This window comes from Carcharhinus amblyrhynchos, chromosome 16, assembly GCF_965287045.1.
Source record: "Carcharhinus amblyrhynchos chromosome 16, sCarAmb.v2.hapA, whole genome shotgun sequence".
Classification (NCBI taxonomy): domain Eukaryota; kingdom Metazoa; phylum Chordata; class Chondrichthyes; order Carcharhiniformes; family Carcharhinidae; genus Carcharhinus; species Carcharhinus amblyrhynchos.
The window spans coordinates 14,565,004-14,587,907 of NC_137339.1; the positions used below are offsets into that span (position 1 = coordinate 14,565,004).

At 39.6% G+C, this 22,904-nt stretch overlaps 1 protein-coding gene across 4 annotated transcripts in view; it reads left to right on the forward strand.

Moving 5' to 3' along the window:
• osbpl2b (oxysterol binding protein-like 2b) overlaps nt 1-22,904 on the forward strand; it is an 83,209-nt gene that overhangs the window by 45,950 nt on the left and 14,355 nt on the right. For all 4 annotated transcript variants that reach the window (XM_080204743.1, XM_080204742.1, XM_080204746.1 and 1 more), the window contains exons 2-7: nt 9,560-9,732; nt 16,174-16,321; nt 16,615-16,690; nt 18,474-18,608; nt 19,477-19,574; nt 20,383-20,565. In XM_080204743.1, coding sequence (XP_080060869.1) covers nt 9,696-9,732; nt 16,174-16,321; nt 16,615-16,690; nt 18,474-18,608; nt 19,477-19,574; nt 20,383-20,565 — 677 coding nt within the window. In that variant the 5' untranslated portion in view covers nt 9,560-9,695. The remainder of the gene's footprint in view (nt 1-9,559; nt 9,733-16,173; nt 16,322-16,614; nt 16,691-18,473; nt 18,609-19,476; nt 19,575-20,382; nt 20,566-22,904) is intronic.

Below are 22,904 nucleotides of genomic sequence, written 5' to 3' on the forward strand. Positions count from 1 at the left end.
ACTACGGCACAAACAGGCCCTTCGGCCCACAAGTTGCGCCAGTCATATCCATACCTACCAGGCCTATCTATAAACTCTCAATCCCATTAAATCCCATGTTCTCATCCAGAACGCTCTTAAAAGACCCCAGCGAGTTCACCTCTACCACCACCGACGGCAGTCGATTCCACTCACTCACCACCCTCTGAGTGAAAAACTTACCTTTGACATCTCCTCTGTACCTGCTCCCCAGCACCTTAAACCTGTGTCCTCTTGTAGTGACCATTTCAGCCCTGGGAAATAGCCTCCAAGAGTCCACCCTAAGTATATCTCTCAGCATTTTGTATACCTCTATCAGGTCGCCTCTCAATCTTCGTCTCACAGAACGTAGAACGTTGCAGCACAGTACAGGCCCTTCGGCCCTCAATGTTGCGCCAACCAGTGGACGAATCTAATGACCCTGTAACCTAAGCTATTCCAATGTTGTCCATGTGCCTATCTGCTGACCATTTGAACGCCCTTAAAGTTGGTGAGTCCACAACTGCTGCAGGCAGGGCATTCCATACCCTTACTACCCTCTGAGTAAAGAACCTACCTCTGACATCCGTCCTATAATTATCACCCCTCAATTTAAAGCTATGTCCCCTCGTGTTAGCCATCACCATCTGAGGAAAAAGACTCTCACTGTCGACCCTATCTAATCCTCTGATCATCTTGTATGCCTCAATTAGGTCACCTTCTCACTAACGAAAGCAACCTCAAGTCCCTCAGCCTTTCCTCGTAAGACCTTCCCACCATACCAGGCAACATCCTGGTAAACCTCCTCTGCAACCTTTCCAGTGCTTCCACATCTTTCTTATAATGCGACGACCAGAACTGTACGCAATACTCCAAGTGCGGCCACACCAGAGTTTTGTACAGTTGCAACATGATCTCACAGCTCCGAAATTCAATCCCTCTACCAATAAAAGCTAATACACCGTACACCTTCTTAACAACCTTATCATCCTGGGTGCCAACTTTCAGGGATCTATGCACATGTACACCGAGATCTCTCTGCTCGTCGACGCTAATATAAAATGTTAGGTATGTATTTGGGGAGGGCAAACAAAGCTAGGGAACACAGAATAAATGGGAGGATATTGGGAGCGTTGAATGTCCACAAGTCCCTGAAGGTGGTAGGACAGATGGATAAGGTGGTAAATAAACAACATGGAATTGTTCCATTAGCCCTATATTCTGTAATCCTGTTACTGTTTCCTCCCTAGGTCTCTCCAGGGAGAAAAGACCTAGCTCCCTCAACTATCCTCATAAGGCACGCCTCCCAATCCAGGCAACATCCTTGTAAATCTCCTCTGCACCTCCTCAATAGCTTCCACATCCTTCTTGTAGTGAGGCAACCAGAACTTGCACAGTACTTCAAGTGGGGTCTGACAAGGGTTTTATAAAGTTGCAGCATTACCTTCTCTGCTTTTTCCTCATTGCCTGGCAAATTTTCTCGAAGCATTTATCCAGTTATCAAGGGTAGATGGAGAATGTGGAACTGAAACAGATCAGCCAGGACCCAAATGATATTTTTTAAACATTCTTACCAACTTGGCCTGCTACCTTCAAAGGTTTCTGAATGCGAACCCCGTGGCGCCCCTTTTCTTGGAATTGTAAAATTGAACTATTTTAACCTGTATTGCCTCTACCCATTCTTCTTTTCAAGTGTGTACTTTGATGCACAGAAAATACATTTTTGCCATTCAATCAGGGGTTAGACTTAAACATTTCAGTTCCAGGTCTTTCATTTGCTATATTATGGTTAAATCCAGTATGACCCTGCACACCATTATGACATCAAGTTGATTCTGCCAGTTAACATGCAGTACATACATGTTACACTGTTGAATGGCAAATAGAGAGGGAATGATAGCCTGCTCAGAATGTGTTCAAAGGTTGTAACGTAGCCTTCGGATTCGAAGGATGTTGTAATTCGAGTAAAATTTTGAGTGATTTATAAAAGCCATCTGAACTCTTTTTTTGTTAAGCTATAAATAATCCAATCCTACTCTTATTACTTAATATGCAACTTGTTGTGCAGCTAAGTGCTTTAAACTTCCTTGGTTGAGCTTATCAAGGGCTAGTGTGAAAGGAGTGCTACTAGGACAACCTTTATGATGTGAGTAATAAGCCATGAAATTAAAAGTCTAAAATATCATGCTTGATTAGGATTATAATGTCAACAAGCTAGAAAAATTGTATTTAACCAGGTTATGAATTTGGTGTAATGTTAGTGATGGTTCTTTGCTATACAACACACTATGTTGCCAGCCAAGCCATTGTTTAGGAGTCTAACCAAACTTTCTTAAATTCTATGTATAACAGGCAAGAAGTTTCAATTTCCCTATGTATTTTGGAACATGAGTAAGCAAGTTTAATTGTATTATGGATGCTTTTGTTTGTGATTTTAAAATAAAGAATGATTTCCAGATTAGCTTAATGATCTACCTGTATGTAAACAGACTTGTGTGAATTCAGCTAATGCCAAAAGTGTGTGATTCAGCCCAGCATGTTTATAATAATCTTGTAAATGTAGTGTAGCTTTTAAAGGTTGAATACCACCTACTAAATTAGTTTGAGGGAATTTTGACATTGTGCAGTATTATAAAATGAACAATAATGAATTGACAGTCTGTTTTACATTCCATGTTTTTTGAGAACAGAAAATTAAATAGCAGAATTTGCATGCTTAAAGTTCCAATATTATAAAATGACGCAATATCAAGAACAAAGTACATTCAAGCAGTAAAAATCACAGGATCTGGAACTTTTGTAATTCTTGTGTCCAGTTGGTCTGCTGAAGTTATATACTGTATTTCATGAATGGAATTTCATTTAGGGCGATTGGACCCCCTTCCCCCAAGATTCTTAATCTTTATTCATTGTAAAATGGGTTGGCAGATAGAATTCAATACAGAAAATGTTAGGTATGTATTTGGGGAGGGCAAACAAAGCTAGGGAACACAGAATAAATGGGAGGATATTGGGAGGGCTGAATGTCCACAGGTCCCTGAAGGTGGTAAGACAGATGGATAAGGTGGTAAATAAACAACATGGAATTGTTGAATGATGTGTAGAATGCAAAAGCAGGGATGTAATAATGGAACTATGTAAAATGCTAATTAAATCACAGCTGGAGTTTATGTACAGTTCTGGTCACCACATTGCAGAAAGGACATAATTACTTGGAGAAAATACAGAGGAGATTTACAGGAATGTTGCCAAGGCTTGAAAACAGCAGTTCTAAGGAAAAAATGGATAGGCTGGGTTGTTTTCCTTCAAACTGAGGAGGCCGAGGGGTAGCTCATAGGAGGTCTACAAAATTGTGTGAGCCTAGATTGAGTAGACATGAATGCTCTGTTTCTCTAGTGGAGAAGTCAGTTACAGGGGACACAGATTTAAGGTGATTGGTAGAAGGATTAGAAGGGACAATAGGAAAAACTACTTCAGTGGTGGGTGTTTGGAAGTTACTGTCTGGTTTAATGGTGGACGCAAAAACCCTCAACTCATTTAAAAAGTGCAGTATCTGCACCTGAAGTTCTGTAACATGCAAGGTTATGGACCAGGTACTGGAAGGTGAGATTAGAATGGGTAGCTCTTTTTTCTTTGACTGGCATAGATGCAATGGGCTGAGTGGCTTACTCTGTGCTGTAACTTTTCTATGGTTATTGGGATTGCTTTTGAACTGTTGGCATTTAGTAGTTTTATGTTGAAGAACACTTAACAAAACGTCTTTGCTGGAAGCAGTGTTATTTAAACATTTGTACAAACCATCTGTGACTATGTGTTGAAGGTTTAAATTATTTATATCAATTGATTAAAAGCTAGTTTGTTTTCCGTGCTTTGCTATCATTGTTACTTAACATTCTGCTTGTAAGTCAGTAAAGTGCCTGCTTCAGAATCTGGACCAGGTTGCCTTTTTTTTAAAAAGATACAATGAAAAAGCTTGTGACACGCCCAGTTTTAGATGAATCTATTAACTTTTCTAGAAACATTAAATGTTGTCCATTCCCTTTCAGGAAAACCTTGAAATTTTGTGTTGACGATGTAGTATCACCAGGTACAGGCTTCAGCTCTCCCTCATTGTCCCCAGTCTTCTCCCCATCACCCCACGCCGAAGTTATTTTAATATATAGTTATCGTGTTGAAATGATCTTGTATTCTGCCCTTGGAGTGCACCCTAATCCCAACTTCCGTCAGTTGTTTCCAGCTACACAAACCTATTGTTTTAACTTTCCATAATAAGCATTCTTGTTGTCTCCTTAAAACTACGAATTTGATGTTGAATTGCAGCCAATTTTATATTGTGCCCAGAATCATTACGCTTTGTCTCATATAGCAGCCAGAAAGGAGACATTCATGTGATTTGCCTGGACAAGATTCAAATTCACATTCTACAGATGGAAGAAAAATGTTGCAAACAAGGATATATTTAGTAACTACATATATATAATAGATATATATTGTATACATTTATAGTTACTAAAATAAGATTTTGTTGTGAATTTTACAAAAACAAAATGTTTGCGAAACAGTATGTTTAGTAGATTTATTTTCATCTGCAGTAGCATTATTTATTAATGTGACACACGTGCAGGGAGTGGGGGTTGCTGGATAGGATAAATAAACATGACCAGATTTTACATCTGTTTGTAAATTAAACAAAATTGGAATATGTTTAATTTTTGTTAGCTTTGGACTTGTTGTAGAATGTTCTTGTCATATGATAGAATTTACCCGAGCAATAGTGTACTCCGAAAAGCTTAGACACCTTCAAAGTTTTTACTCAGAATCAAATTTAATGAATATATTATATGAAGTTCCTAAGTTTAGTTTTTGGTGTGTCTGCTGAAGGCCGCAGAATTTGTTGGTATTGTAAATTGACAGATCTCATTGAACTTCCAGGAATAGTAGAATTACGCTAGATTATTAGTCCTGATATTTAATCAAATTGACTGTTTTTACATTGGGTAACTTCTGATTATGAATGCTTCTGTGTCAGGGAGTTTATGGTGGTTTAAATCTTTTTCTTTTTCATGACCATGTGCTGAAAAGCATTCAAAAAAATCCAGCAGCTCACAATATATGATTTGTGTTTTGGATATTGTTAAGAAAACACATTGCAGAAAAGGCTCTTAAGATTTTTTATAGTCATTTCATGTTCTGAATAATAGCACAATTAAATTTACTTCTCATCTCTTAATTTCCAGATTTCCTAAAGCTATAGTTCATCAATTTTAAATAATCATCAATGACTGACAAAATACTACTGAAAAATTGGGAAAAGCATAATATTCAGAAGTTTGACATTTGTAGGTTGAATTATGCTAATTTGTTAGTTTGCATATCTTGGTCAATATCCAGTTCACTATTTTCCACTGTGTTTAGAAATACCTCTAACAAAAAATAAACCTAAAAGTTGTGCTTTTAAAATTAAAAAAAATGCTAGTTTAAAGGTCATAAAATTCATATACAACATTATTGTTGTTGATGAATTCAGCATGCTGCCACGTACTTGTGTCTTATAGTGGAACTATCAGCAGTAAGATGTGATCGTCTTCAGTTGAGTTGGAACATTATTCAAGCTCAGTAAAAATATGTGAAAGTGCATCAAATAGCTACTTGTCCATGGTGGATTTTATTCTTTTTTGACCACACCAATGAAATTCAGTGAAGAAATTTTGTATTTCAGTTTAATCTTTCCAGATACTATTATCAAATTTGTCAAATGGTTTTATTCATCATTGTTTTAATTGTGGTAGTTGTTAGCAAGGCTAAGATTTATTACCCATCCAAATTGTTCCTGCAAAGATGGTGGTGGGTCACTTTTACAACTTGAGAGATAGTTTCAGTGTGTACTTGAGAATCAACCGCATTGTGCAACTCCAGATCTGCACTGTGGGCCAAATCAGGTTAGGACAATAGATTACCTTCTCTAAAGAACATTAGTGAATCAAGTGGGTTTTATGACAAATCATAGGGTAACATGGTCACCATTGCTGATGCTAGTGCTTTGTTCCAGGTTTATTTAATTAACTGAATTTAAATCCCCCAGCTATATTTGAACTCTCAACTTTGAAGATTTAGTCCATTACTCGTCCAGTAACATATCACTATGCCTTCATTCCCTAATCAGTTGCCCAATGAATGCTTTAATTTGGTAATATTAGAATTGTCAAGAAAAATACAAAAAATATTACTTGTTATCTTCCCTCCTGTTCAACGGTATGGTTCCTTGCTGAGTTAATATTACAGACTCTCTTTCTCCCTCATACTTAATTGTGGTAGCTGTTATTCATACATGAGGCTTGAAAGAGAAGTCTTGCCTAATGTAATTAACTTTTATAATGTGAAGAAATGTCACAGCCAACTATCTAAATCAGGGTTTCCCAAACTTTTCCAGCCATAGAGCTCATTTGACCTCAGTACTGAAAGATGCCTGAGAAATATCTTTATTATATTGAAGAATTAAACCAGAAAAGATAGGTACAAATATGTAGAAACAAACAAGTTTGAGTCTTAATTTTGTTACCTTTCATGGCAGCATTCAGTCTCTTACACTCCCCCTCACAGCCACGCTCACCCTCGCCCTCAGAAACCCACTTTCACTTTCGCCTACTCATTCTCTCCTTGGGTTTCCCTGGTCATGCTCTTTGCGGGGGTGTTGTTGGAGTGATAGGAAAACATCTACAGGGCAACGGAAATCAGTTTGGAACCTCTGATCTAAATTATTTATTTTCAATTGCTTAGCAATGTTTATTTTTGGGGGCAGGGCGATGAGGGTAGTTTTATATTATGTGAAGTAAGTGAAGCAATTTTGAGTGTTTGAACATGGTGTGGTTGGAATGTAGTTATGGGCTCAAGCCAGAATTTGTGAAGCTTTTGACGCACCTATAACCTTTCATTAAAAGGCAAAAGAAATAAAGGTGTGGTTTACCGAAGGCTGACGTGGATCAACATAAAATCAGATTTACTAATGGTGATGTTTATTTTTTAAAATTTATTATGAAGTTGTGATTACAAGGAAACATTGAGAATATTTACCTGCATCTATTATTAAAACAACTACTTGAATTTGTGTAGCGCCATTAACATTGGAAAACGAGGGAATGCTGACGAAGTTTGACACTTGAGTTACAGGTGATATTAGGGCTGGTGACCAAAAGCTTGAATAAAACTTTCAAAAGTATGCATCTGTGATGGTGTATCCTAGAACTTGGACTTTCAAACATTTTATTTCAGGCTACCCTTCTCTAATTTGTTCTATGGGATGTGGGCATCACTGGCTAGGCTATCGTTTATTGCCCATCCCTAATTGCCCTAGGGATGGTGAGCTGCTGTCTTGAACTGCTGCAGTCCTGGAGGTGTAGGTATATCTACAATGCTTTTAGGGAGAGAATTCCAGTATTTTGACCCAGTGACAGTGAAAGAACAGTGATATATTTCCAAATCAGAATGGTGAGTGACTCGGAGGGAAACCTCCAGACGATGATGTTCTTGGGCATCTGCGGCGCCTATCCTTCTAAATTGTAGTGGTCGTGAGTTTGGAAAGTGCTGCCTAAGAAATCTTGGCGAGTTCTTGCAATACATCCTGTAGATAGCACACATGGCTGCTACTGTTTTGTTGGTGGTGAAGTGATTGGATATTTATGGAGGGATAGCAATTAAATGGGCTGCTTTGTCCTGGATAGTGTTGAGCTTCTTGAGTGTTGTTGGAGCTCCGCCCATCTAGGTAAGTGGAGAGTATTTCATTACACTCTTGATTTGTGCCTTGTGATAACAGACAGGCTTTGGAGGTCAGAGGATTAGTTAGTCATCACAGAATTCCTAGCTTTTGACCAGCTCTTGTAGTCACAGTATTTATATGGATAATTCAGTTCAGTTTCTGGTTAATGGTAACCCTCCAGAATGTTGATTTTGATTTATCATTGTCACATTAATATACAGTGAAAAGTATTGTTTCTTGTGTGCTATGGAGACAAAGCATACCGTTCATAGAGAAGGAAATGAGAGAGTGCAGAATGTAGTGTTACAGTCATAGCAAGGGTGTAAAGAAGATCAACTTAATGCAAGTCCATTCAAAAGTCTGACAGCAGTAGGGAAGAAGCTGTTCTTGAGTTGGTTGGTACGTGACCTCAGACTTTTGTATCCTTTTCCCAAAGGAAGAAGGTGGAAGTGAGAATGCCCAATGTGTGTGGGGTCCTTAATTATACTCGCTGCTTTGCCGAGGCAGCGGGAAGTGTAGACAGAGTCCGTGAATGGGAGGCTGATTTGCATGATGGATTGGGCTACATTCATGACCTTTTGTAGTTCCTTGTGGCCTTGGGCAGAGCAGGAGCCATATCAAGCTATGATACAATCAGAAAGAATGCTTTCTATGGTGCATTTGTAAAAGTTGGTGAGAATCGTAGCTGATATGCCAAATTTCCTTTAGTCTTCTGAGAAAGTAGAGGTGTTGGTGGGTTTTCGTAACTATAGTGTTGGCATGGGGGGACCAGAACAGGTTGTTGGTGATCTGGATACCTAAAAACTTGTCGGTTTATGGAGTTCGGCAATGGTAATGCCATTGAATGTCAAGAGGCGATGGTTCGATCCTCTCTCGTTGGAAAAGGTCATTGCCCGGCACTTCTGTGGCGTGAATATTACTTCCACTTGTCAGCCCAAGCCTGGGTATTCTCCAGGTCTAGTTGCATTTTGACATGGCTTCTCGGACGCTGAAGCAGTTTGTGAATGGTGCTGAATGTTATGCAGTCATCTGTGAACATCCCCACTTCTGATTTTATGATGGAAGAAGGGTCATTGATAAAGTAGGTGAAGATGGTGTCCAAGGCCCAACTACCCTGAGGAACTCTTGCACTGATGTCCTGGGGCTGAAATGATTGACTTCCAACCACCACAAGCCTCTTACTTTATGCCAGGTATGACTCCAACCAATGGAGAGTTTTCCACCTGATTCCCATTGGTTCTAATTTTTCTCAAGGACAACCCATTGGGTTGTAAAAATCCACAGGTCCCCTGTAAAATGGTACAAGTATTTTTCTGTATATAAAAAAAATTGTATAATTAAACACTAGATTTGTTTTACTTGATAAATTTGTTGCCGCTCTTGAGTGCTACATTGTGACATGGGTATCGGATCTGTGTTTGGATGACAATTTTGACACAGATCACAGCTGTGAATTACCTTGTGAGCGGTGAAGCTCAGTTACCAAACATTGGCTCAATTGTAGCTCCTTCTCATTCGTCTTTCTCCACCTCAAGAAACAGATTAAAATGATGATGGAGTTGGAAGGTGCAGCTTCTAATTTATCTTTTAATAAATGTTTGCTAGACTCAGTATGTAATTGCACTCTGACTTGTCATCAATTAACTTCATAAGAAATTAAATTCTAGTTTCTGCTCAGTATTTCAATAAGGAAAAAAATCATAATTTTAACGATATTCAAATTGCGTAACTTTTTAATTGACTTGTTGACTAGCAGTGTTAAGTCTTGATTTCAGTTTGGTAATATATTGATTTTGCTTTTTGTTTTAGGTATTTTGTGAACATCTAGGAAACCATAGGAAAAAAGGATCAAGAAACCAAATACATTACTGTCCAAGGAGAACAATGTGCTAAAGTGCCTTCATTGGGGGGAAGAAAAGTATTTTAATTTATTTTCAAAGGGAGGATGAATAGTGAAGAAGAGTTTTATGATGCTGTTACAGGCAAGTATCTGACTGGCTTTTAACATTTATATCTTATATTGGTATTTATTTCTAATGCAGTGAATGAATAGTCAAAGCTGCCGAAAGCTGTTTTTACCTTTGTTTCTGGTGATTTGACATTCACATGCCATTCCTTTTTGGAGATGTTAGCACAGTGAAAAGTATTGTTTCTTGTGCGCTATGGAGACAAAGCATACCGTTCATAGAGAAGGAAATGAGAGAGTGCAGAATGTAGTGTTACAGTCATAGCAAGGGTGTAAAGAAGATCAACTTAATGCAAGTCCATACAAACTTAAGAACAACTTCAGAAGACATCGGCTTGCACCTAGTCAAATATATGTTCCTGATCAGCTGGTTCACAACAGCTGAGAAATAAATCTATGCCCATTTCACCCTAAACTACAGATACATAATGGGCCAATATCAAGATCTCAAAAACTTTCAGTAATTCAGTCATGTTGAAGAATCCCTGTGTCTTCACTAAAAATGTTCAGATTTATTTTCAAAGCAGTAGCTTAATTTTAACAAGTTTCCTTGAAGGTTAAGACTAATGTGAAGAAAATGTATTTTTATGATCCGTCCTAGTGATGTAATTTATACGGAAGAAAGGCAAATAGCCTAGACAACCAATTACCTGGCTTTTTCACATGGATTTCCTTTAGTTCATTATAATTTATCCTACAGGATTAATTAATGATCTCAGAGTGAAGGCAGCCCTAGATAACAGCAACCACAATGTGGGGTTGAATATTACATCCAGTTTCAAAAGGAAAAGAGTGGGTTTAATACTAATATTTTAAATTTAAATAAGGGCAACAGTTTGGACATGAAAGCTGAGCTAGTAGAAGTGAACAGGCCAGGGCATACATCAATAGAGAAGCAATGGCAGACATTTGTGGAGATATTTCAGAATACTTGATAAGCACATTCTTACTATGAAGAAAAATTCTAAGGGGAGGACCCACCATACCTGGCTAACCCAAGAAGTTGAGGGAAGCATCAAACGTGAGGAAAAGGCATACAACAATGTAAAGTTAAGTGACAGGTCAGATGATTGGTCAGATTGTAAAGAACATCAAAAGATGACTAAAAGGTTAATGAGGAGAAATAAATTAGAGATAAATTAGAATCTAACTGGGGACATAAAATCAGATAGCAAGAGTTTCTGCAGGTAGTTAATAGTAAATAATAAGGAAATGGCAGATGAAATGAACAAGTCTTTTGCTTCTGTTTTTGTTGTAGAAGATAGAAAAATATTCCAAAAATAGCTATAAATCAGGAGGTGGAAGGGAGATAGGAACAGTGATTACAGTCATCAGGGAGATGGTACTGAACAAATTGATGGAGCTATGAGCTGATTGGTCTCCAAGTTCTGACAGACCTCGTCCATACAAGAGCTGGCGAATGAGGCATTGGTGTTAATTTTCTGAGACTTGCTATATTCTGGAAAGATCTAATGGACTGGAATGTAACAAATATAAAATCCCTCTATGAACGGATCCCTCATTTTTATGCAGGAAACTTGGCCAGTTGGCTTGATGTCTCCTGTGGGGAAGATATTAGAAATCGTCAGTAAGGAGATTATAGGTAGACAGTGAGATAAATTCAAGGTAATTGGGAAGACTAAGATAGTTTTGTGAAAGGGAAATCGTGTTTAGACAATTTATTGAAGCCCTTTGAAGGGGTAATATGCACTGTATTTAAAAGGGATCTGTAGACATACTATACTTTGATTTCCAGTAGCATCTGATAAAATGCCACATTAAAGATTATTGTGTAAAATAAAAGCTCATGGTGAGAAAGGTAACAAATTAACATGGATGGATGATGGCTTGGTAGCAGGTTAGAGTATGTGTAATTAGATCTTTGATTGGCAGGATGGAATAATGAATGGAATCCACAGGGGCCTTTGCTTGGGCCTCAACATCTTACAATTTATATCAATGACTTAAATGAGGAGAGTGGAGGCATGCTAGCTACATTTGTAGATGATACTCAGATAGGAAAATATGTGAAGAGGACAAAAGGAGGTTGTAGATGGATAGGTTGTGATTGGGCACAAATCTGGCAGATGGAATAAGATGTGGGAAAATGTGAAGTTGTTTACTTTGGCAGGAAGAATAAAAAAAGTAGAATTTTACTTTAACGGGGAATGTCTGCAGAATTCCAAGGTGCAGAGGAATCTAGGTGTTCTTGTGCATGAGTCACAAAATGTTAGAATGTATACAGCAAGTAATTAAGAAGGCTAATGGAAAACTAACTTTTAGTATGAGAAGAATCGGACATGAAAGTAAGGATGTGTTTTTTCAGTTATTTGATTTATTATTGTCAAAGGTATACAGTGAAAAGTAGTCTTCCTTGTGTGATGTACAGACAAAGCATATCACACAGAGAAGGAAAAGAGAGAATGCAGAATGTAGCTAGGGTGTAGAAAAAGATCAACTTAATACAAGGTAGGTCCATTCAAAAGTCTGATGGCAGCAGGGAAGAAGCTGTTCTTGAGTCGGTTGGTATGTGTCTCAGACTTTTGTATCTTTTTCCTGATGGAAGAGAGTATATTCAGGGTGAGAGGGAATATCTTTATGCAGGGCATTAGCTAGACCACATCTTGAATACTATGTGCAGTTTTGGTCTCATTATTTAAAGAAGGATGCAAATATATTAGAGACTGTTTTGAGGAGGTTTACCAGATTGATATCTGGACTGATCAGGTTGTCTTATAAGGAAATGTCACATAGACTTGATTATACTGTAGTTTAGAAGACTGATAATAAAGAACAGTACAGGGATAAGCCCTCTAAGCCTGTGCTGATCACATTGGCCTATCTAAACCAACCACTTATCTCTCTCTTCCTTGTCTGTTCATGTCAGTCCAAATAAGTCTTAATTGTCGCTAATGTATCTACCTCAGCCACCTCACTTGCAGCGCATTCCAGGCTCCCACCATGCTCTGTGTATAAAAAAAAAACTTCCGCACATCTCCACTGAACCTTTCCCCCTTTATCTTGAACTTGTGCCCCCCTTGTATTGGTTATTTCTACCCTGGGAAAAAGCTTCCAACTATTCACTCTATCCAAACCCCTCATAATTTTATAAACTTCTATTGGGTTACCCCTCAGCCTCCATCTTTTCAGGGAGAACAATCACAGTTTATTCAATCTCTCCTCATAGCTAATACACTCCATACCAGGCAACATCCTGGTAAAACTTTTTTGTACTCTCTCCAGGGCCTATGTGTCCGTCTGGTAGTGTGACCAGAATTGGGCACAGTATTCCAAATGTGGCCTAACCAACATGTTGTGTAATTGTAACATAATTTGCCAACTTTTGTACTCGATGCCCTATCTGATGAAGGCAAGCATACCATAGGCTTTCTTCACCACCTTTTCCAGCTGTGTTGCCACTCTCAAAGATCTGTGGACCTGTACTCCCAGATCTCTGTGTGTCTTATACTCCTGATGGTTCTGCCATTTGTTTTTTTGCTCCCACCTGAAATGGATCTACCAAAATGCATCACCTCATGTTTGTCCAGATTAAATTCCATCTGCCATTTCTCTGCCAAATTTTCCAGCCTGTCTATATCCTGTGGTATTCTGTGACAATCTTCATCATTATCCGCAACTCTGCCAATCTTGGTATCATCTGCAAACTTGCTAATCAGATCAGCTATATGTTTTCTCCCAAGTCATTTATATATATATATATATTATGAACAGCAGAGGTCCCAGCACTATTTCCTGTGGAATACCACTAATTACAGACTTCCATTCAGAAAAATGTCCTTCCACCACTACTCTGTCTTCTATGGCCGTGCCACTTCTGAATCCATCTAGCTAGTTCACCCCTGATCCCGTTAGATCTAATCTTTGCACCAGTCTGCCATGAGCGACCTTGTCAAATACCTTACTAAAGTCCATGTAGACAACATCCACACCCCTTCCCTCGTCCATCATTTTTGTCACCTCCTCAAAAAAACTCAGTTAAATTAGTGAGACATGACTTCCCTTGTACAAAACCATGCTGTCTGTCCCTAACAAAACCATTCAGTTCCTATCTCTAAGAACCTCTAAGTGATTGTATAGCTTAATTGAAGTATACCAGATCCTGAAGGGTCTTGATATGGTGAACATGGTGAAACATTGTGTGCTGTTTTGGGTGAATGCAGAACTTGGATGCACTATTTAAAATCAGAGGTTACCTTTTTAGAACAAAGATGAGAAATATTTTCTGAGGGTTGTGCGACTTCCGAACTCTGTCTCAAGATGGTGGACACAGTAAGAAGTCTCACATTACCAGGTTAAAGTCCAACAGGTGTATTTGGTAGCAAACGCCACTAGCTGTCAGAGCGCTGCTCCTTCGAGACATATAAGATAATGAAAGGGATGGATAGGATAGAGTTAGAGAGGTTCTTCCCGCTTAGAAGGGATAGCAGGACTAGAGGGCACAGCTTCAAGATAAGGGAGGGGGGGCAGTTTAGATTGGAGTTGAGGAGGAACTTCTTCACTCAAAGGGTGGTGAATCTCTGGAATTCTCTGCCCGTTGAAGTGGTGGAGGCTGCCTCGCTAAATATACTTAAGTCACGGTTAGATAGGTTTTTGACAGACAAGGGAATTAAGGGTTATGGGGAGAGAGCGGGAAAGTGGAACTGATCCACTTCAGATCAGCCATGATCTTGTTGAATGGCGGGGCAGGCTCGAAGGGCTAGATGGCCTACTCCTGCTCCTATTATGTTCTAATGTCACCTGAGTAGGAGATCTGTTCACGAACGGAGTATATAAAGACACAAACCCAATTTACAGCATAATGATTGGAATGTGAGTCTTTACAGTTAATCAAGTCTTAAAGGTAAAGACAATTGTAAGTGGAGAGGACATTAAGCACAGGTTAAAGAGATGTGTATTGTCTCCAGACAGGACAGTTAGTGAGATTTTGCAAGGCCAGGCAAGTCGTGGAGGTTACAGATAGTGTGACATGAACCCTACATCCTGGTTGAGGCCGTCCTCATGTGTGAAACTTGGTTATCACTCTCTGCTCAGCGATTCTGCACTGCCATGTGTCGTGAAGGCTGCCTTGGAGAACGCTTACCTGAAGGTCAGAGGCCAAATGCCTGTGACCACTGAAGTGTTCCCCAACAGGAAGAGAACAGTCGTCTTGCCCGGTGATTGTCGAACAGTGTTCATTCGTAGCATTTGCATAGACTCCCCAATGTACCATACCTCAGGACGTGCCAGATCATTGACACGGATGCCATCATCTCACGTGAGAACACCATCCACCAGGTACACGGTACATACTCTTGCAACTCAGCCAATGTTGTCTAACTGATATGCTGCAGGAAAGGATGTCCCAAGGCATGGTACGTTGGGGAGACCATGCAGATGCTATGACAATGGATGAATGAACATTGTTCGACAATCACCAGGCAAGACTGTTTTCTCCCTGTTGGGGAACACTTCAGCGGTCACGGGCATTCGGCCTCTGATCTTCAGATAAGCGTTCTCCAAGGCAGCCTTCACAATACACAACAGCACAGAGTCACTGAGGAGAGACTGATAGCCAAGTTCCACGCACATGAGGATGGCCTCAACTAGGATCTGGGGTTCATGTCACATTATCTGTAACCCCCTGGACTTGCGAAATCTCACTAACTGTTCTGTCTGGAGACAATACATACCTCTTTAATCTGTGTTTAATATTCTCTCCACTCACATTGTCTGTACCTTTTAAGACTTGATTAGCTGTAAAGACTCGCATTCCAATCATTATGCTGTAAATTGAGTTTGTGTCTTTATATGTCCTGTTTGTGAACAGATCTCCCACTCACCTGATGAAGAAGCAGCTCTCCGAAAGCTAGTGGCATTTGCTATCAAATAAACCTGTTGGACTTTAACCTGGTGTTGTGAGACTTTTGTGTTTATCCCAGTCCAACGCCGGCATCTCCACATCAAAGTGGTGGAGTCAGAGATCGTGAATGTTTTTAAGGTGGAGGTAGATTGATTCTAATTAGGCAAGAGAATTAACGGTTATCGGGAGTAGTTGGGAATGGAGAACTTGAAGCACATAGATCTTATCAAATAGAAAAGAGGCTTGAGGGGCTGAATGGCCTACTTCTGCTCCTATTTCATATGTTTCTATGTACACATTTAGTAATTTTCTTCTAGCACACCCTTGTTTTTGGATTTTACAGTCATGAAATCTTTTAGCAAAGTTTTTTTTTTGCTGCATAAACAACTTCCTCTGTCAAAAAGAAACAAGCAATCCTTGTTGATGCAAAACTTGTAGAAAAAAGGGGCAAAAATTCATTTTTTCTTGTTGAATGATAGGGTTATCCTCGTAGGTAAAGGATGAAGAACTGTCAGTTGAGTTTTTGTATTCATTTGCTAACATCTAGCTTATAAAGTAAAACACAAAATTAATTATCTATGTTATTACTTAATATAGGATTTGAATCGGATGATTCTGAAACTAGAATGGGTCCAATGGTGTCGGGTGATTCGTTGAGTTTTTCCAATAAAAATGGAAGCAATACATCTGTACAGAATGTTCACAACCGGGAACCAACCCAAGAAAATGGAATTAAAAAACATAGGTGAGTTTGGTTGATGGTATGTCAAGTTTTGTATAGTGTAGGGCCTAGGTGAATACTGCAAACTTTCAGAATTTGAAATGATGTAGGAGCAGGGTAGTTTGGCTGAATAACTTTTTTTTCCTATTCCTATAGTGCAGTATTTCCTTCTGGCCAGACTTTATCAACTGCTTTTATTTGTGAATTCTGTAATTGGAAAAAAAGGTATTGCTGTATGTTACCTTGAGTGTAAAATGTTTGGGCCCTTTTGAGCCCTGAAATTTTGCATCAGTCCACATTTACTTTTTTTCTTACAGAACTGCTTTACCAGCTCCAATGTTTAGTAGAAATCAATTAAGTCTGTGGAGCATTTTAAAAAAGTGCATTGGATTGGTGAGTGCATATTTCTTAACTGATTTAAATTGACTTAATGAATGTTGTAATACCAATGATCTTCCTAACTTTAAAATTATTCTTGATTGTTATTGATGTAAGTATGGCTGTTGCAGTTGAAGGAACCAATTATACATTTTAACAATCCATCAATGTTTGGTCATACCATCCATCTTCAACACCTTCGTTATCTAATTGAGTGGGACTATCTTTGCTTGGTTCTGCTGAATCATCTTCAACAATGGCTTCTCTATAATTTCACACCATTACCTCATGAAACCTCCTTGAACTTATCGTTGGTTGCTCTTTTCTTCCTCATCTACTTGCAACCCCTTGGTGTCTTCATCCAAAGACATGGGTCAGATTTCACATGGAAGTGGGTAATGCCAGTGTACATCAATCTTCCATCTCTTTTAAATCTTCCAATGCCTATGTATCACCATTTGTCAAACATCCAGTACATGCCATGCTTTCCTTCTATTAAACATTGGAAGAACCAGAAATATATCCACCATGACAAACTTCACACCTCTCTAACACTTCTGAGGCTCACATTGATCAATGTTTCTAATATGTTTTGTCTATTCCAGACCTTGACTATTCCAATGCTTCTTATTGGCCTTCAATTTTTCACCTTCTAATAAAGTCAGCTCATCCTGTTGCCCCCATTCTGAGCTGTGTTCGTCCGCTTGACCAGCAACGTAGTACTCAATTACCTACATCTGTTTTCAAGCTTACAACTTAACTTAGCTTCATATTCACCTCTTGTGTCTGCAATCTGTGTCAACCCTATAGCCTTCTGAAAACTCTGCTCCTGGGCATGCCTTTCACTCCCTTAACCTCATGGTCACAATAACTTAATTTGCTAAACTCAAACTCTATCCCTAAATCTCTCCAGTTCTGAATCCTGTTTTAAGACCATTCTTAAAACCAACCCCTTTGACCAATGTTTTGCTACTTCTTTAGTTCAGTGTCAATTTTGTTTGTTTGTATTCCAGTGTAATGTCTTGGGATGTTTTCCTACATTAAGAGTGCATTATTATTTCAAATTGTCGCCATTTAGAAATAAGGATAGAAGGACTTCCTGCAAACTTTGGGAGCACAATGTCCTAATTGAGCTAGCAAGACTGGTAGCGTTATTCCTGAGGTGGCATCCTAATCTGTTGTCTCCGAGCTTGTGATCCTATTAAAGATAGTGGACTGAGTTCCCAGTGCTGCTGGCTCTACCAGAGAGTTGACAGCTCTAGAGGTTTGGTGTCCCCACCCAGAGAGGTATATGCTGCTGAGGCAGGTAGGAGACTTGGCGGCACCTAAGAGGTTAAAATTAAGCATATTAATCAGAGCGAAGGTAGCCAATCTGCTGCTTGATTTGGAGTGGAAATCCCGCAGGTTAGTTTGACAGAGTCACCTATCCTGCCCACTAACTCCTTTTAGGAAGAAGGAATCTCCAGTTTTGAATGTTACCACCTCTTGGCCCTAGACTGCTGCAGGGAGGGCACCTCCATTAAGCTGGTGGCCTTGGCACATGGTGGGGGTCGGTTGCCCAAGCAGCAAAATCACCCTTAATGAGGCCTTAATTATGTAAATTGACTACCTGCCTAACCCTGGGAATGTTCCCTGGCAGCTGGAATGCATCAAAGAGTTGTCGCAAAGCTGCTTCCTGCTACTTTCCCAGCCCTTTCCACTCCTCCAAGCACACTGGCTGCAGAGGTGGGAAAATTCAACGCATTGTGTCTAATTTAAAAATTGTCATTTAACAATGCTTTCATGTTTTGTCTTTTAGGAGTTATCAAAAATTACTATGCCCATTTTATTCAATGAACCTTTGAGCTTTCTGCAACGAATTACAGAATACATGGAACACACGTACCTCATTCACAAGGCTTCTATGCTTTCTGATTCGATAGAGAGACTGCAGGTGAGAATGCTTGAGATAGGTCCAGCTGAAAATATCTCCAAGCTTCAGGTTTATTGAGCTTTGCCTTTTGTAGTGGTCATGGTTGAAAGTAGAAATAATGATGTTTTAAGTGCGTAATTCGGTGATGAAGGCAATGACTTGATTCGATTATTATTGTCCCGTGTATTAGGATACAGTGAAAAGTATTATTTCTTGTGCGGCGATATGGACAAAACATACCATTTATAGAGTACTAGGGGGGAAAGGAAAGGCGAGAATGCAGAATATAGTGTTACAGTCATAGCTAAGTTGTAGAGAAAGATCAAATTAATATATGGTAGGCCTATTCAAAAATCTAATGGGTAGCAGGGAGGAAGCTGTTCTTGATTCAGTTGGTACATGACCTCAGACTTTTGTACCTTCTTCCCGAGGGAGAAGTGAGAGAGAGTATGTCTAGGGTGCATGGGATCCTTGATTATACTTTTCCACAGCAGCAGGAAATGTAGACTTAGTCTGCGGATGGGAGGCTGGTTTGCCTGATGGACTGGGCTCTGTTCACAACCCTTGTAGTTTCTTGCGGTCTTGGTCAGAGCAGGAGCCAGACGAAGCTGAGATACATCTGGACAGGTGCTTTCTATGGTTCGTCTGTATATATTGGTGAGAGTCCAAATCAATATCTATTTAATATATCTATTAAATAAATATAAAATGCAGGGAAATTGTTCTTGCTGAATTAACTGACCCCCATAGCAACCAATCTTTTGGTTGCATTGGGAAAACTTACAATTTTAACTCTTCAGTTCACTAAATGAGTTGTTTGGAATTTTCATAAGCACTACTTTAAATTTCAAAGCATTCCTGTCTTTATCTCTCTTTGTTCCTGCCACAGACTGTTGCTGCGTTTGCAGTTTCTGCTGTAGCATCACAGTGGGAAAGGACTGGAAAGCCGTTTAACCCACTACTTGGTGAAACCTATGAACTTAGAAGGTGAGATACAAGTTGCAAGATTTCACATAAATAACGTCTACTAGCACTAGTTAAATTGGTTTTTTTGAAAGATGTATAATTGGTACATTTAGGGAATTGCTACCAATGTAGTAAATTTATAGCCCCAGGACGCAATTAGAAGAAACTGTTTTAATAAAAGTTAACTCATTCAGTACCTTTTTGAAATAATGCCAGTAAATATTAGTAATGCTAGTAAATATTTTCAGGGATGGGTGGGGCTCAGCATTGGTTTTTACCATCAGGATTGACATTTGCTGAACTCAGAGTTTTTTGAGATTTAATATTAATGGAATATATCCTTGAGCATGTTCTTCTGTAATTTTCTTTCTCCCCCAACTCATTTGATCTTGCTTGGAAGAGCACATTGTGGCAATGCTATAGTTGATTCAGGTATGAGGAAGTATGTAGGTATTGCCTGACTCCTACTGGAAATTTCTGGTTTTGTAGAGAAGATTTAAACTTTGAGATTGGAATTTTATTTGAGTGCTGATCCAATCATTTTTGTTTTGGAATTACTCTAAATTCGCAATTTGCTCTGAGTGACAGCATCTGAAAAGTAAGTGATTCAATTTGAAGGGATTTTTGGACGTCTTAAGTCAGTTGAGTTTAATTACATAGCTGCAAATAGAAACGACTGAACAATCTACAAAAAAATCTGGTGACTTAGGTCCTCTGTGCTATTATGGTTATGCTCAATTTAAACCATTTGGAAAACTTCCAGAATTTGACTTCTTTTCCTAGTGAAAACACAATGTTTAGGCTTAACGGTTTTATTTTCTTTTGACAGGGATGATCTGGGATTTAGGCTTATATCTGAACAGGTTAGCCATCACCCACCAATCAGTGCATTTTATTCAGAAGGCATTAATAAGGATTTTGTTTTCCATGGTTCTATCTATCCAAAGCTTAAATTTTGGGGAAAGAGTGTAGAAGCAGAACCACGAGGAACGATCACACTAGAACTTAAGAAGTAAGTATGTTTATATTTTTGAGAATGGAAAGCTTTGTTTACTCTTCACCCCAATCTTAATTTTGAATAATTGAATAAAATGGGGGTGACTCTCCCATCCCTCTGCGCTACTTTTGTAGCCCAGTGGGCTGTGACTCTAGCATAGGCCGTTTTATAGACTCACTGCTGGGTGCTAGTCTCCTTGTATCTCCCAGCACCAGATTTCTGGTGCTGTCAACTTATATGCAGACTCTAATTTGAATGCCATTGTAATTTGAAATCTATAAGCCCACTAGCCTTACCATCTCACCCCCTCCCCACTGCCAGGAGTGGTTCACTCCAGCAGGGTTTAGTATAGCTCCCCACTTGCAGGGAGCTGGCAGCCCAACCCTACTGGAATGAAAGTGGGGGCAATTAAGGCCCCTCAGAGGTCCTTGGGCATTGTCACCTTGACAGTGACAACCTGGGCCCCCTGGCACTGCCCAGGTAGGGCAGTTGAGTATGCCCGGACATGCTCGGGGGTCCAGCAATCGGGCCAGTGCGGGGGCTAGCACGGCCTGCGATGTGCATGTCACGGGGCTGGCCGGCAGACAGATCACTGCATGCGCAGTGACCCGTTCAGTGCTATGCTGCCAGCCTCTTCAGCGGGAATAGTCGCTGTTCTGTGGTTTCTGGAGTGACTCATGTTAGCGCACTCCACGTTTTTGGAACCCCCCCCCCCCCCCCCCCCCGAAAAAACCAGCGGGATTTACTCCAGTTTTTATGCAAATTCAACATGTCGTCTGATGGCAGCAAGGAAGAAGCTGTTTTTGAGTCGATTGGTACATGGCCTCAGATCTTTACATCTTTTTCCTGATGAAAGAAGGTGGAAGAGAGAATGTCCAGGATGCGGGAAATGTAGACAGAGTCAATGGATGGGAGGCTAGTTTGTGTGATGGTTTGGGCTACATTCATGACCTTTTGTAGTTTCTTTCAGTCTTGGGCAGAGCAGGAGCCATACCAAGCTGTGATACATCCAGAAAGAATGTTTTCTATGGTGCATCTGTAAAAGTTGGTGAGAATTGTAGCTGTCATGCCAAATTCCCTTAGTCTTCTGAGAAAGTAAAGGCTTTGGAAGGCTTTCTTAACTATAGTGTTGGCATGGGGGGACCAGGATAAGTTGTTGGTAATCTGGACACGTAAAAATTTGAAGCTCTCGACCCTTTCTACTTTGTCCCTATTAATGTAGACGGGGGCATGTTCTCCTCTACGCTTCCTGAAGTCGATGACAATCTCCTTCGTTCTGTTGACGTTGAGGGAGTGATTATTGCCGCATTAGTTCACCAGATTCTCTATCTCATTCCTGTACTCTGTCTTGTCATTGTTTGAGATCTGACCCACTACGGTGGTGTCATCAGCAAACTTAAAATTGAGTTGGAGGGGAATTTCACTACACAGTCATAGGTGTGTGAGGAGTATAGTAGGGGGCTGAGAACACATCTTTGTGGGGCACTGGTGTTGGTGTTGAGGATGATCATGGAGGAGGTGTTGTTGCCTATCCTTACTGATCGTGATCTGTGGGTTAGGATGTTCAGGATCCAGTCTCAGAGGAAGGAATCCAGGCCAAGGCCGTGGAATTTCAAGATGAGTTTTGTAGGGTTAATGGTGTTGAAGGCTGAGCTGTAATCAATAAATAGTAGTCTGACATAAGTGCTCCAGGATTGAGTGCAAAGCCAGTCTCTTTGGGTGAAGAAATTTCTCCTCCCATCAGTCTTAAAAAGTTTAAACCTTGTCCTCAAACTATGGCCCATAGTTCTGGACTACTCCAACATCTGGAACATTCTTTCTGAATCTATTATGTCTAACCCTGTTAGAATTTTATAGTTTCTATGAGATACAATCTCTCAATCTTCTAAACTCTAATGAATATAATCCTAACCAACTTGATCTCTTTTAGGACAGTCCTCCCATCCCAGGAATTAATACTCCAGGTGTGGCCTCATCCATGCCCTACACAATTTGCAGTAAAAGACCCCTATTCCTATACCCAAAACCTCTCGCTATGAAGGCCAACATACTATTTGTCACCTTTACTGCCTGCTAAAAATTCTAAATGAGCATACTGTTATGGACATTTTTGCTAAAATCACCCTATTAAGTCATTTACTGTGAATAAGTTAAAATTACATTTGGAAAAATTATCTTCTTGAAACTTTGAGAGGTTACTTTGTATCATAATTGCATGTAGTTGGAAAAGAGAAGACCACAGGCCCATATAGACAACCTTCAAAACCTCCCATCAGATTCCTTACTAGGATCGTTGATCTATTTGTTTTCTCAACAGGAATTCATCCAATCCAGGGCTGAGTGTACTTAGCTTT